Genomic DNA, 15,189 nt, shown 5'->3' with positions numbered 1-15,189 from the left:
CCACGGCGGCCACATTTCGATGGGGGCGAAATGCGAAAACACCCGTGTACTTAGATTTAGGTGCACGTTAAAGAACCCCAGGTGGTCGAAATTTCCGGAGTCCTCCACTACGGCGTGCCTCATAATCAGAAAGTGGTTTTGGCACGTAAAAACCCCATAATTTAAGATGCGGGCGCTACATTTAAAGCTACTACGAAAAAAATCAAGAAACACAAGGCAATACAAGAGTAGCGAGTTACGACGTTGCGTGGCACGGGTGCGCGAGAGCGAGAGCCAGCGTCCGCTATGCCACGCCAAACAAGCAGGAATGAAGTGGGCAAATTTACAGCATTTATTTAAACAGCTTCGCTGCACATAGATTTCAAAATGTGCGTTACATGAGCACCATTTCTTTTAAATATATGCAACGTTGTGCTGTCACTCAATCGAATTGTGTGGCGCACCAGCGAATAACACGAGCACGACAGACGCGTTTCCAATCGAACTCTGAAGTGCATTACGAGCAGTAAACAGCTCCAAACAACAAGACAAAGAGAGGGACACAGACACCAGCGCTAAGTAACAACCAAGTGTCTTTATTCTTTCAGTCAGCAAATATGTACTCCACCGCTGTCTCAAAGCACTTTGAGTGCTTTGAGATAGCGGTGTAGTATGTATACTCAAAGCACTCAAAGTGCTTTGAGATAGCGGTGGAGTATATATTTGCTGACTGAAAGAATAAAGACACTTGGTTGTTACTCAGCGCTGGTGTCTTTGTCCCTCTCTTTGTCCTGTTGTTTAGCGCTGTTTACTGCTCGTGATCATGAACCAAACAGCCCAAATGCGTGCGCTTCTGAATTGCAGTGCACAATAACTAAAACCAATCAAAGGATATAACGTATGCTCCAGCCTGCGCGGCGTGGAAGAAGAAGCGAGAGCACCAACGTTTTCAACTCTGGATACACTTTCTCTAGGAGCCTCATCTCTTGGAAAATGCCATAGGCATGTTTACTCAGTCGCGGAGGAACTTATAGTTGTTTCGAGGAGATTTTCTGAAGTTCTTTATACGTTATTTTTCATTCATTTTTTTTTTCCTGACAATGTTTACTCATTTTAGTACGAAGGCGATCGAATCAGAAAGTATTTGCCCCCGTTTCTTTTTTTCTTGTTCTTTTAGCCGAAATACGGCTGTAAATGCGAAGTCAATATATCCATTTTCAGCGGTGGACCTTCCTTGAACCAGCCTGGCTTTATCTGCCGGTAGCCCCGCGGCACGGCGCTGCTGTCAGTTGTTGAAGTTGTCTGTTCAGTTGTTGAACAGAGACCGTCAAGCGGAAAGTCAGAGAGGCTGAAATAGTCTCATGGGTGGCGGCAATGCAAAATAAACCTGCCATGAGCGACTACTTAAGGGGAAAAAACGAAATCAGGAAAGAAACAATTCATGATAACTCAAAGGGAAGCTCATTACTTCTCGAAGCGAGATCAGGATGCCTTAGAACACGCACCTATAGACCTTTTCATCGGGCGAGGAGGATAGGGCGCGCGGAGAGCCTTTCCTCCTCTCTGGCTTGGGCGATCCGGTGCGGCGCTGCTTGTAAGTATTGCTGTCGCGTGCTGCGGAACGATTTCGAGATGTTTTAAATGGTGCTTTGTGAAATTTACGCCATGTCCGTTCATATAAGGTCGTCAGGGAAGCCTTTCGGTGCACCGGTAACTACAGTAGGCGGAGATATGTCTTGGGGGCGCAAAAATGTGACGCGCTTTATCATCCGCGGTGTATGTATGTGTTGTGAACTATTTTGCTTATATCGGTTTTAATTCAACAAAGAAAACCAGTGCCTCTGTATTAGCAGCATGAAATGGTAAATCTGCATGCTCACTATCTGATCGCTTAGCGTAGGGAGTAACACATGAAGCATAAGAACGCATGCTCGTGCACGGCCAACCTAAAGCAACCACGAAACATCTAAGCGGCAGGCGCTAGCAAATATTTGTGGTGCACCGGCATCGTTCTCGCGCATTTCAAGTCTAGCAGGCTTCAAATTACCATATGTCTACGCTAGCCTTCCCGCATGAGGCCGATGGCGCTGCTCAACACAGCGATCACTGCGGTTGGTCAACCAGCACGATACATATGTAAGCTGTGCGCTTCGGCATTGCCTTTTTGGACTGTATACAGCCATAATATATGAGGGATCGCATAAAAAGAAAACGATGCCTATTTTTGAGGACAACATTTCCGTAATACACGTGAGTGCGTCGTAGACAACGGAACAAACACAACCGGGAAAAAAAAATCGGTTATCAACCTCTTTCTCGAAAAAGCAAGAGAAAACGTTAGTAAAGCAATGAAGGGGGCTAGTTGGTGAACGTTCATGGTTATATTGCGCTTAATTTTACACAGACGATATTAAGGAAGGACAGGACGTGGACGGACGTAGCGGATTGCGCTACGTCCGTCCACTATATAGTGACTATATACCGACTATATAAATATGAATATTCCACGTTAAATGTTGCTCAAACCTATAACTCCTAAAGTTCTGATCGATGGAGGATCATCAAAGTAAGCATTGCAAAAAGTACCCTCAACGTTTACCTGACCATTTTTGGACCTACAAAGCATTGCTTTGGATTTTGTATGATTAATTAACAGACAGTCTTCTTTGCTCCGTGCATTTAATTTACTGAGCACAGCGTTGGTTTTGTACACTAAACCTTCCGTGTCTGTCGAGGTGAGTAATAAACTTGTGTCGTTCGCATAAATCATAGAGGGCATCTTTTCTGCTTTATTAAGCTTAAGGCCGTATTCGTTCGCCATGGCTTTCTTGGCTTTTTAGGACGTAACACTTTACAGGGGAAATATTTTAGGTATGCTAACTTCAATATCGACACAAATTCGCTACAGGCATCGTTATGGTCATTTAGTAACATTAAATTTTTCCAGATAATTTTTGCTATATAACTGCGAAACTATCCGGTACCTATGGTTTTAGTACTTACAGCTGCCGCACAATCTTTTTGCTATCAGATATATGGGCATGTGGTCACTGGTGGTATTGCCAATTACACCACAATGTGCGTTTTACGAGTCAATATTAGTGATGAATGTGCCTAGCAGTGTTGATGAGCTGTGTTGAACGTGCGCAAACGTAGATACGACATACTAGTGCAGGCATTAGACTTCAATAACAGATAGAACTCACTTGCTTGAGGCAACGCGTCGAGCATGTTAATATTGAAGTCACCACCTATTATCACATTGTATTTGTTTTCATTGGCTCAGCCTAACAGCGTGTCTAAGAACACTAAAAATGGCTATATACATCCGGAAGGGGGGGGGGGGTGCTGGTATGCAACAACAAATACTTTTTTTCTTTCTAGACAACTGTTAATAGTTCAAAGTTATTAGTGCATTTAGTGAAGCCGGGAACTACGTTACACTGTAAGGCGTTGTTCGCCATAAGCAACAAACCATCTGCAGTTCCGGAAGAACGGTTCAAGTAACAAATGTAACCAGAAATATTCAGTACCTCGGTCTCGTACTCGAACTACGTTTCACATATATTATAACATCAAAGGCAAATTCGAAAGAAGAAAGCTAAGCATCAATTTCATCGCCCTTATTGCGAGTAGAGTGCGCGTTTAAGTGAAAGAAAAGTAAGCATTTAGGAATGCGTCCGTGAACATCAGCTACATCAGATAGTGTCAGCGCCATGGCCAAAGTCTGCGACGCAGCAATGGCGGCAAAAATGACATTACTCTACCTTTTCAAGGTATTTGGTGCACGTTACCCAAAGCACTCGTGACTCATCTGTTTTTCTGGCAAATATTTTTCCGCCCTTGGTCAAAGCATATTTCCAGTGCCTTCCATTCTTTCTTTCAATTATGTGCGCGAGCAACTTTTTCAGTTCCGGACATTAGTGTTCATTAACAAAGACTGGGGTGCTGCCTTCGAAACCAAAATCAGAGACAGAAACATGTTTCTTGAATGTCTTTTTCAGCGACAGCATCTCGTTTCGGCCGAGAAATAAATTGTACTATTATGCTAGGAAGGCCTCCATCCTTTCTTGGTACTCGGTGACACGGATCTACATCAGCTTGACAGATGACATCACCAAGCTATGTTAGGATTTTGGTAAATTAAGCTTCATGTTTTGAGCCGGGAACGCCCTCGACTCATCGTAAGCACCTCTTACGATTTGTGAATGCGAAATCACTAATGTTCAATGGGATGCCACTGAGCGCTCCTTCGAGTTATGAACTCCTTGCGGGCACGCGATCGAGCGTGTTGAGACGTTTGGCCAACACCTCCTAGATTGCACAAGGCCGGTGTACTTCAATCCGTGACGCAATGCTACCTTGCCCGACTGCTATAGAATCTAATGGGAATGCTCCTGAGTAAGCCGCGGTGATTTTGACGTCACCTCTTTTGTCACGCCGGGCTTGTAAATGGAAATTTCGGTTCAAGTAACATGATGTCATAAAGCAGGGTGCACAAGACTGCTATGTATAGGAGGCGCTGGTTTAGCACAGTGGTTAAGCCTTCGGCTTATGAGCGTGGAGTCGTAGGTTCGAAACCCACTACAGCCCAAAGTATTTCCTATCGAATTTACCGTGTATACAGGATTTGTCCGTAAAGTAATGAGGCTGCCTGCCGCGCAGCGCCGCAGTCGCCAGTAAAGCGCTCCCCGGAGGCGGGATTTGTGCTGGGGGGTTCCCAGCTAACCCACCGGGCGGCAGTCACGTCCGAGCTCTGACGCAGTGAGGATCTGAAGTGGCACAATAGCAGAAAACGTCAAAAATGAAGCGTTCGCTGGAGCAACGGTATGCGATTAAATTTTGCTTTCACCTGGGCAAAACCACCTCTGAGACTCTTGCGTTGCTTAAGCAGGCTTACAAAGACGACGCCCTGTCAAGGGCCCAGGTTTTCCGGTGGTTCAGTGAGTTCAAGAACAGACGGGAGACCGTTGAAGACATGGAGCGATCTGGATGCCCTTCAAACGAGTGGTTTGGACGAAAAAGTGGCCAAAGTAAAAGATCCCCTGGACTCTGACCGTCGTTTGAGTATCAGATTAATCGCCGAAGACCTCAGCATGAGCAAAACAACGTTTCCCAAAATTAAATATGAAAATTTGAACATGCGGAAGGTTTGCTCGAAATGGGTGCCAAAGTGTTAAGTGATGAACAAAAACAACCACGAGTCGACATTTCCCATGAAATGTTGGTGCAGTTAGAAAGTGAACAGGACTTTTTAGACGGCGTAATAACAGGCGACGAATCATGGGTGTTCCAGTACGACTCCGAAACCAAGCGCCAAAGTTTGGAGTGGCACACCGCCAACTACCCAAGCCCCAAGAAAACGAGAATGTCGAAGTCCGGGGTAAAGACAATGCTCATTGTCTTTTCGACAAGTATAGGCTGGTCCACAAAGAATTTGTACTTTCGGAACGAAAGGTCAACGCCGTGCTCTACAAGGAAGTCCATCAGCGCCTTCACAGATGCGTCAAACGGAAACGACCGGAGATTGCCAATCGCTGGAAGCTCCACGACGCCAACGCTCCAGCCCACAGCGCCTTCGTTGTGACCGTCTACCTGGCCCGGATAGGGGTTGCAATATTGCCGCAGACACTTTACAGCCCCGATGTGAGCCCGGCAAACTTTTTCCTGTCCTCAAAGCTCAAAAGAATCCTGAAAGGTCACCGTTTTGACGACGTTCCCGCCTCCCGCCACCCAACGAGCTGTCACAGAGTGTCTGAAAAAGGACACGGCAGCCGACTTCCAGGGAACTTTTGCAGCATGGCAATCGCGTTGGCAGCGGTATATCGACACCCGAGGATGCTATTTTGAAGAATTTTAATGATATGTACCGATCAGATCAGCAAACTCTCTTTACCAGACCCGGTCTCATTACTTCACGGACGAACCCTGTACATTAATATCTTGATAGCGACTACCGAGGCGAAGTTTGAACACAAGCGAGAGCTTGTGCGGGCAAGGAACGCGCGGTTAACACAGACCTCCGAGAGCGAGGGCGTCGAGGCGATGCGCTCTCCCCTCACGCGACAGCTGGCCCGCCAGCACGGCAGCAGGTGTTCTCTTCTGGCCTCTCTACTCTGTCGAGGCGCGCACGTGACGGAGTCGCAACCAATGGAAATTTAGGTATCGTTTCGCTGCTACAGACGCCGGCTTTCTCGCTCAATGGGCCATTTGATGCTTTCCCATAAATATTCCTATTTCGCAAGTACTTTTCCAGATTAGTTACTTCTGCCTCGGCGGCATTCACTCGCTCTTTGAATGTTCTGTACTCAGAAGTGAGAGCGGCATTTTTTTTTTCCTTGGAGCAGCATGTTTTTTTCTATCTTTGAGCACTTCGTGGCAATGGAGTCAAATCGAGTGCTATGAAGGTTAAAGCGCGACCGTCGACCGTTCCAGCAGTTGTCCCGTGGGGGGTACTCTCAACTCCTCCCTCCCCCTGATCGAGAGAAAACGAGGTGTGAAGTTCATCTTTCCCTCCTCCTTTGCTCTTTCATACCAACAGACGCTACAAGGTGCCGCCGGGATTCCCTCTCCCCTTTCACAATTAGTTTTCTTCTTTTTTTTTTTGTCTGTGGGTTTCTGCCGGAAGGCCTTTCGGCAGCAAATTCTAGTAAAGTGTTAAACGCCACAGAGCTTGCGTGGGTGACTTGGACAGATGTCCCGCTTTTCGTTTAAAGCTACCGCGATAATGAGTCAGGCTAGTGTTTCGAGAAGAAAAAGCGGTCGGCGGAAAAAAAAAACATAAGCAAATTGCAAGTGCAATTTAAAGGCAGTGGAGACCGCTGCATGAAAGAGCAAAGTAGGGAATGAACACGTAATCTCGTTTTCTCTCGCGCAGAGAGCGCGCTCCGATGGAACAACTGCTGGAACGGTCGACGGTCGCGCTTTAACCTTCATATAGCGCGAGTCCTATGCACTGGCGTGGTACGGAGACACTAGCGCCATAATTCCCTCTATATACACTAAGTACGAAGATCTCGGAGGTCATGGGACTCAGTTAGTGGTAGGCATGCTCGAATAGATAAATTTTCGAATCGAATTGAATACGAATAGCGAGACAGTCGCTCTACGAGTACCCAGTCGAATGCCGACTACTTCCAATTTCTAAACAATGCGCGGTTGCGTTCATTCCTTCCAGGAAAAAGGGAGAGAGAGAGAGAGAGTAATTTACGTTATTTAACTGAAGCATGTAATGCTGTTAACAACTGGATCTTAGATCAACTGGGAAGCTTGTGAATGAGAAACTACTGAAATGTGATCGAGATGGCGCACCATCACACTGACAGTAGCTTAACAAAGGTCGCCACACGCACGTAGCAGTGCGTTGTGTTCGCTGAAGGAGCCGAGCGTAATAATCAAAAACCGCACATCGCTTCAAAATAGTCTAGGCAAGCTCAGATTTTAAAAAGTAATAATAAATTCGTTTGCCTACAGTGAGACAACAAATTCGTAGGCTGCATAAGGCGGGGCATTTTAAATTATGGGGTTCTACGTGCCAAAACCACGATCTGATTATGGGGCACGCCGTAGTGGGGGACTCCGGAAATTTCGACCACCTGGGGTTCTTCAACTTGCACCTAAATCTAAGTACACGAGTGTTTTCGCATTTCGCCCCCACCGAAATGCGGCCACCGTGGCTGGTATTCGATCCCGTGACCTCGTGCTTAGCATCCCAGCACCATAGCCACTAAGCAACCACGGCGGGTGTGGCGCGGCATTTCAACGAATGGAAACCAGTGTGCAGAAGCGACCTCGTCGATGCGTTCGCTCAGCGACATGTTGCCTCCACGTAGTAATAGCTGCGGCTCCTCCACAGCAAAATAACTCTGAAGTGTTCACTTGCACCCGCTTTTTCTCCCTGTAGACTGCAAGTCTTGTTATCACTTATAGTATTCGATAGAAACGAATATTTGACGTCAAATAGTGGAATCCTGAATCAAATGCCAATCGAATAGCAAACGCTAGTCGACTCGTAATCGAAATTCCAATATATTCGTGTACCCCTATAGCTTAGCAGCCTAGCTAACCTCGCGCTCTGGCGAAAACAAAAGGTGGTCAAGGAAACGCTATTTCCGGGCGTAGAGCGTGGAAACAGAGCTTGCTATTTGTACACAGTGCACGCGCAGCAATGGCAACGACTGTTATACGTGTCGGTAGCGTATCGACGTACAGCCCACACACACCCGATCGAAGCAGACAGGAAACACGCGGCCGCCGAGGGTACTTCGCAGATCACAATAATCGGTCGTCCAGTCATGCGTTACATCACACGCAATTTGCTTTACGCAAGCGGTGCCAAGCGCATGATGAAACATACATTGCGCGTCTAGCGACAACAGACGATGCGCCGGCTGCAGCGCGTTGCTGAAGCGGCGCGGAGAAGGGAAGTGATGCGCTCGTGAACGTACCGGCAAATCGAGCACGCTAAGTAGCCGGCTATTCACCGAACCGCAGCAAGCGGCAGCCAGAGACCCGTAATCTTTGTTCGTTCGTGAAGCGTTTGTTCTCATCATAGAAGGCACGATACGATTACACCAGCCCGGTTCTCGCAGAACGTCTCGATCTAGCGAGAATCGGCGTGGAAGTTGCCCGTTCATTAGCGCGCGCTAATACAACCTGGGAATACAGGTAATATATGCGCGATGTTACCATCGCGAATACACCAGCTGTAGTCCCACGTTGTATTTGTTACTGCTAGATTCACGTCTACCGATGCCCTATATAAGGGTCGTCGCATAAGTTACCGTGAAAGTAATCAGATGGAAAGAGAAAGACGCATAACGCCGAACGGAGAAGTATACGCACAGCGGAAACCCATCTGCGCAAATTCTAACCGACAAAACGCCGCGTAAGAAAACACGAGCAATGTTTACCAAAATTGCCTGGATCGTCGGTGTAAATCGTTGTCAGACTAGTCGGAACTCCTATTGCTCCGTGAACGTGTGCCACGAGCACTCAGCGACTTCCCTCCCTCCTCCCCCTACCCCTCCCTCGGCGACTGCATCAAGCTGTGACGAAGGAGGCTTGCTTCCAGCTCCCGTACCACTAAGATTTTCTTTGTTCGCCGGTTTCTTTCGCTCTCATTCTCCTGCAACTTGCCATCGAGGAACTCCCAGATTTAAAGGGCCGCCAAGCCACTCATGGAGGTCAAAATTTAGTTGCGGTGTTGCAGTCGTGCACGAGTGTGCAACGGACACGTAGCGGCGCGAATTTTTCGAAATGGTGCCGTAACAGCGGAGTCACACGCATTTGATGATCGAAACGCGGCCCTCACTCGTTTCGCTCTTCGCATCTCTACGTTCGTCGGCTTGTCTCCTCCTCGCCGAGTGCTCCTCCAAATTTCACGTGACATACGTCATCGCCAATGCGCTTTTTCAAAACACTGTCCATTTCCGGTTACCGCGACTCCAAACTTCTCGGCTACCCGCTGTTGCTGCCGTGCCGGCCCGTGCTCCTGCGAAGCGCGCCGCTGTGGACCTTGTGTAGCGCACACGTCTAGAACGGCTCGTCAATATAATATATCTGTACGGTGACACGCCATGCCGAAGCACCTCCGCTGGAGATGAACAGCTGCCGTCGCCCCCAGATCGTGGCGACGATATGGGTTGGTATACGTTTTGCTGTTTTCGCCCACTGGCTGTTAGCTCGATCCGCGCTAATGGCATCATCAATGCAGGTACGCGTGCTGTCTGTGCTTGCCAAGTACCAATGCCGAGGAGAAAGTTTGCCGCAGAGCAGTGACAGAAGTCGTTGCTAAAGGAAACTATGACTGCATTGCACGGCACTCATATTTCCCCAGAACATGTATGAATCCTGGTGCATTCGAGGCGGCGTACTACGCTTTCCGCGAGCTCTGCATGCAAATAGAAGGAGTTACACAGGTGAGCAAAATACGCGTTCATTACAACGTTACTAGGTTAACTCATTGAAACAGCCCCAATACGCTCAAGCGAGACATTGCGCAGGGCGTCATCATGAGGCAGCCGCGGTGATGCGTCGTTTTGTTTTTCCAGTCAGCGCTCTTGCAGCCATGCACTGCACACGGATGCCTTTTAGCCATCGCAAAACACTGTCGTACTCCATTCGCGCAGCTAATCAAACTGCTAAACACGACTGCGTTAGAACGCGAGGGATTTGGCACTTGCTTTGCGGGCCGTAGTTACCGATTCGCAAGTGCGCGCACGCGAGCAACACCGCGAGGAAGAGCAGAGATCGCGCGCGTACCTGCTAACAGACTAACCGGAAGTCGTAGGTTTTTCTTCGACCAATCGACAGCGTCTGCTCCTGGTGACGTCACGAGATGCACCTTGGTGACGTGACGACGCGCTTGGGATACTGAAAAACCCGAAAAAAAGCGCGGGATTTTTTTTCTTTTTTTTTTATGGCGCACCTTTGCGTTTGGCATCGATGATCGTGACGGCATTCTGAACTCTATGCACGAGCTTGCTTGAAATGTTTAAAAAATATCGAAGGTGGTTTAGGGGCCCTTTAACCAACAAAGGAACGTACGGCTAACGGCATAAAAACCCGCTCTCGTATCGATTTATGGTGTAGCGCCTGGTGACTGCGGACTTATTCGATGCGCACTTCTCCATGAATCCGCGCAAGAGTTTGCGGTCTTTCATAACGAAAGGCGTCGCCGCTCTAGAACCTATCCGACCCCGGATAACGACTTGCGATTTGCGGTACAGGTGTTAGTCGCCGCGCTGCTTCGGACGGGCATCGTTCTTGGAGAGCAAGGACACCTTGAAGACTCGCCTGGCTAGCATCATTCCGTGTGTCACAATGATTCATTTCCTATTAGAAAAAGTAAAAAGCTGTTCTAACTTTATTTTTACACAAAAACGTTTTTCAATCAATTATGAGGACTTATGCTTGGATATACAGTTATTTAAAACGTAAGCATCGGCGGGCCGCTAAAGTTGGTGGAGAGACGACAAGGTCCACGCTTGCTTTGCGATAGCTTATGTTTGTTCTTGCTTTTTTTTCGCTTGATTCAGCACTGCAGGTGAGTAAACTTCCTTGACAGATGTACTACAGGAGAGTGAAAACCTTTTATGAAGATTTTATTTTCAGAAAGCTTTACCTGCGCAACCATAGCCACGTTTTAGGGGAATCCTCAACGCCAGCGAACACAAGCCTCGCAAACACATATACCATCATTCACATGATGGCACAGCGCCCGTAAGGAAACTCCCATAGACGGTAGCGCCTGATTTCCCTGACGGTAATATTGTGAGAAACTCTATGGATAACAGAAACCTTCCGGACGGCGTCCAGTGCCCCAGGGAAGTTATGGCCCAGCTCATATGCTCAGTGCGGACGCCTCCACGTTCGTGCACGCGGGCATCTGTCAAACAAAGGCGCCGGTGAGCCGCTGTACAACCACCAACAACGAATAACATAAATTGTCAGCTTTAACGACCCAAAGCAACGCAGAAGCCATGAGAGAACATTGTGTAGTGCGATTTCTACTTGCTACGCTTCTTTAACGAGCATCCAAAGCGCAGTACACGAGAAATGTTGGAGCGCGCACCGTCATCTGAACGCGGCTCCGCTGTTCGGAATCAAAACCGCGACCTCGTTACGGAGACACTGCGGCGGCAACTACCACCACAACATGCAAGAGGTCAGTGCGAAAAAGCAAGGACGAAGAAAGGCACGTACACAGAACCTTTCTTCGTTCTTGCTTTTTCGCGCTGCACTGTTATAGGTTCAAGAATTCACCATCAAGCCCAAACAAGAGCTTTACTGTACCACAACAAGACGCTGTTGACAACAAGATGGCTGATGAGACGTGGTTTAGGCCCAAATAACTTCTTTCCTCCCCCAAAAGCTTTCTACGGGCTTCTACAGACAGCCCGAGGCGTGCATTTATGCGATGAAATTGCCGTCGCTCCCTCAGGGCTCAGCAGGTGCACAACACTGTCGGTCGAAAGGAATTATCCCACGCCGTAATTACCAGCCGCCAGATGACGAGAAGACTGCGAGCGCAAAGTGTGTCGCTGCCGGCAAAGCCGGGCGGCGCGGCTTCTACTCTCACGCGGAGTTATAGCTCGTGATGGAAACGAGAGAACGGAGGCGTGCGTATCCCGACCCAATCAATGCCCGCATGGAGGCACGGTATACGACGCCTGGCAATGGAAATTGCGTGAATGGCATGCATACCGATAATTAGATGGCGCACTTCACCGGTAATCGCGCGCCCTAAGCACTCCGACTTTCGCAAAGGTGCCCTTTCTTTACAGTGCGAAGCATTCTTTGGCGCATCCGATGCACTTTGCGGTAGATGCAGGTTCCTGCCTTAACTGGTTTCGGGCTTCTTCCAAGGTCGATTCAAATAGGTCGCGAAGCTTCGGGCGAAAAGCGGTTCAGTACAGATTGTCACCGACTTCAGCATGGGGGGTTATGGGAGCAGCGATTAAAGCGCGACTATGTTTGGAGGGAACAAACATTGGGAAAGAAAAACGCGTTTTTTAATTCAAACGAGACACAGTTAGATTCATTCAACGAAAATAAAATTCCTATACAATTTTATACATTCTTGACGAGTTCAGAAAATACAAGTTTAATTTTATTATTATCAATAAATGCATTTCTTTTAAGCGCCCATCGCTGCAGGGGGCGTTGACGCCACTATCACTCGCAGTGCAATACACGTCTTGAAATGGGCAGAAAGGCGCACTCGTATCACCTGTTGAAATACGCCCCCCTCACAGTTTGTGCTTTCTTGCTTGTCAAAGTTTGTCTGAATTTGGTGACGTGGGTAGCTTCATTGCTTCTTAATCTGTTCAGTCAAATGTAGTGAGTTACGACCGCCAGATAATTGTGTAGTTGTTTTCGTGCGACTGCGCTGGCCGACGGGCTTTGCATCCGACAATAGGATCAGCACTCTACACCTAAAGCTTTCGTCGGCCTCCAAAGAAAGTATGTTCTGTGCAGGGATGCGATTTCGACAACCGTACGGCTGGCCTTTTCCTGCATCGCTTTCCACGCTGAAAGCTCGAAACGCCCATCAAGTCGAATGGCAGGGCATTTGAATATATAGCTCTAATGGAAGTACAACAAAACAAATTTCGCGCCTTCGAAAATAAAATGACATCACTTTTGCTTTTAACGGACATGGCATCACATTATTTTTTTCTTCCGCCGGAAGTGTTCCCACCACATACAGATGGCGCTAAGCCCCATGGACCGCCGATGGACCGCCATGTTTTGAACGTATGGGCTCCTATGGAAGCTTCGCTACCAGGTACATTTACCTTGCTTCTATAAAAAAGTCGCAGTTTCGCCCGAAAGGCGAAGCATCGATCGCGATAGCAAACTAGTAGACAGCTAATACAAAGTAAGCATAGCAGTTTTATCGGCCGTATAAACTTGGAAACATTCGCTAACTAACTGAATTAACAAGCGTGGTGTCAACGCGCACAAGCCAACATGAACCTATCACACTCGAGCGCGGATACGCTATCAAAACGGTGGTGTGGGCAAGAGCGGCAGCAGCAGCGAGCGAAGTGACCTTCGTGCCGTCTATCGCTTCAACGCAAGAGCGACTATAGAACACAGCGCACACGAATGTATGAGCCGTCTGCACGTTTTGGCAGAGACGACGCCGACGCCCCCCCCCCCCCCCCCACTCCCTCCTTCCCGCGCCGCCTCCCGCTTTCCTCTATATATGACGCGCGAGATTGAGCCGCGATCGTCCCTTTCCCTCGCGTGCTTTCACTCGCACATGGAGCATAAGACGCGCGGCAGCAGTGTTGTCGCCCTTGGCCTTTACACGGAACATCGCGGCGACAGCAAAAATGCGCCTGCAGTGTCGACATAATTGCTACCGCGAAACAAAACTCATCACGAGCGGGAGCGTGCCAGTTTCTCCCGTAATCGCATCGTGGCCGCTAACGCTTTGAGACGCTGTGCTAAGACTGCACTGCCTTCGGGATCGGCCCACATATGTCATGCTGTCGCCATCATGCTATCGTCGTCGCCGTCGTCATGCTTCTCTCATCACACACAGGCTCGCGTCACACACACACAAGTGCTTGCTTAACACAAGCATGTTGGTCCATCTGGTAACTCTTTGAGGAAACACAAGCGATGCTGGAAAGCCAGCTGCCTGCCAAATGTTTCGCATAACATCGACTGCGTGGGATCTGCATAACTGATTTTTTTTACACTACCTTAGTCTTTAGATTTGTACTGTTGCTCTTCCTTTCCTCTTTCCTTTTTCCTCCCCTCCTTCCTATCTTTCATTTCTGTGTTACTGTCACCTCCCTTCAGAAGAGTAGGCAGGCGTTGTGCCCCTTCCGGTGGCAGTTGCCAGCCTGCTCCTCGCTTTCCCTTTCCTGTTAACTGTATATATGTGTATATGTGTTCAAAACAAATAATAATAATAATTTTTTACATAGTTGTAACCGGCCCTCTTTTCCATATATAATGGTAATTAGGCTCAAGTAATGCTAATAGTGGATTAAAAGTAATGTCAGGTCTAAAGAATACATCAGTCGCAGTAAAAATTGCAGGATCCAAGAAAGTGCCATTGCGGCTCCGTGGTGTCAGGTTATGGGCGTCTGTGACGAGACTCCGGACGATGAAGTGTATATTGCCCCCTGTAAACTTTGATAGCATTGTTGCTACCTTCAGACCTAGCCACAAAGAACCAGAACATCCAAGCCCCGCGGATCTTATACTTGCCACGTTGTTTCCATAAATAACGTCTCTTACCTATAAAAGTGTGAAAATGTGCACTTTTATGGGGGAAACAAATTCAGCAGGCCATTTGTTCTGGGAAGAAGGACGAGCAGCGAAGTTGTGGTGTGTTTTACCTCAATCGACGCATCTATGTATATATAGGTATTATTATTATTATTATTATTATTATTATTATTATTATTATTATTATTATTATTATTATTATTATTATTATTATTATTATTATACAGATAGCAGGAGATTAAAGGATACAGCAACACCACGGTCTTTTAATTTCTCAAGCGGAGATTACGTGGGTCTTCACCACTACCTTAATAATGTGGACTGGTCTTCAGTAGTGGAACTAAGAGATGTTAATGACCAAGTCACGGCATTCACGAATATTATTCACGATGGAATGAACTTTATACCACTAAACGGTGCTAAACGCTCTAAATTTCCCACTGGTTTTCTGCTGAA

The 15,189-nt window shown here is 47.6% G+C and overlaps 1 protein-coding gene across 7 annotated transcripts in view; it reads right to left on the bottom strand.

The window, feature by feature from the left end:
• The window catches only part of LOC135911998 (glycosyltransferase 25 family member-like), an 873,389-nt gene that overhangs the window by 708,883 nt on the left and 149,317 nt on the right, over nucleotides 1–15,189 (bottom strand). Inside the window, exon 9 of one of the 7 annotated variants that reach the window (XM_070521037.1) lies at nucleotides 10,243–10,353. The exons of the other annotated variants lie outside the window; for them this stretch is intronic. Coding sequence (XP_070377138.1) covers nucleotides 10,254–10,353 — 100 coding nt within the window. The 3' untranslated portion in view covers nucleotides 10,243–10,253. Of the gene's footprint in view, nucleotides 1–10,242; nucleotides 10,354–15,189 lie in introns of those variants that run through there. 7 annotated transcript variants of the gene reach the window in all.

Source organism: Dermacentor albipictus, chromosome 1 (genome assembly GCF_038994185.2).
Source record: "Dermacentor albipictus isolate Rhodes 1998 colony chromosome 1, USDA_Dalb.pri_finalv2, whole genome shotgun sequence".
NCBI lineage: Eukaryota > Metazoa > Arthropoda > Arachnida > Ixodida > Ixodidae > Dermacentor > Dermacentor albipictus.
Note: the sequence above shows the minus strand (reverse complement) of the source record. Positions and strands in the feature narration are given on the sequence as shown.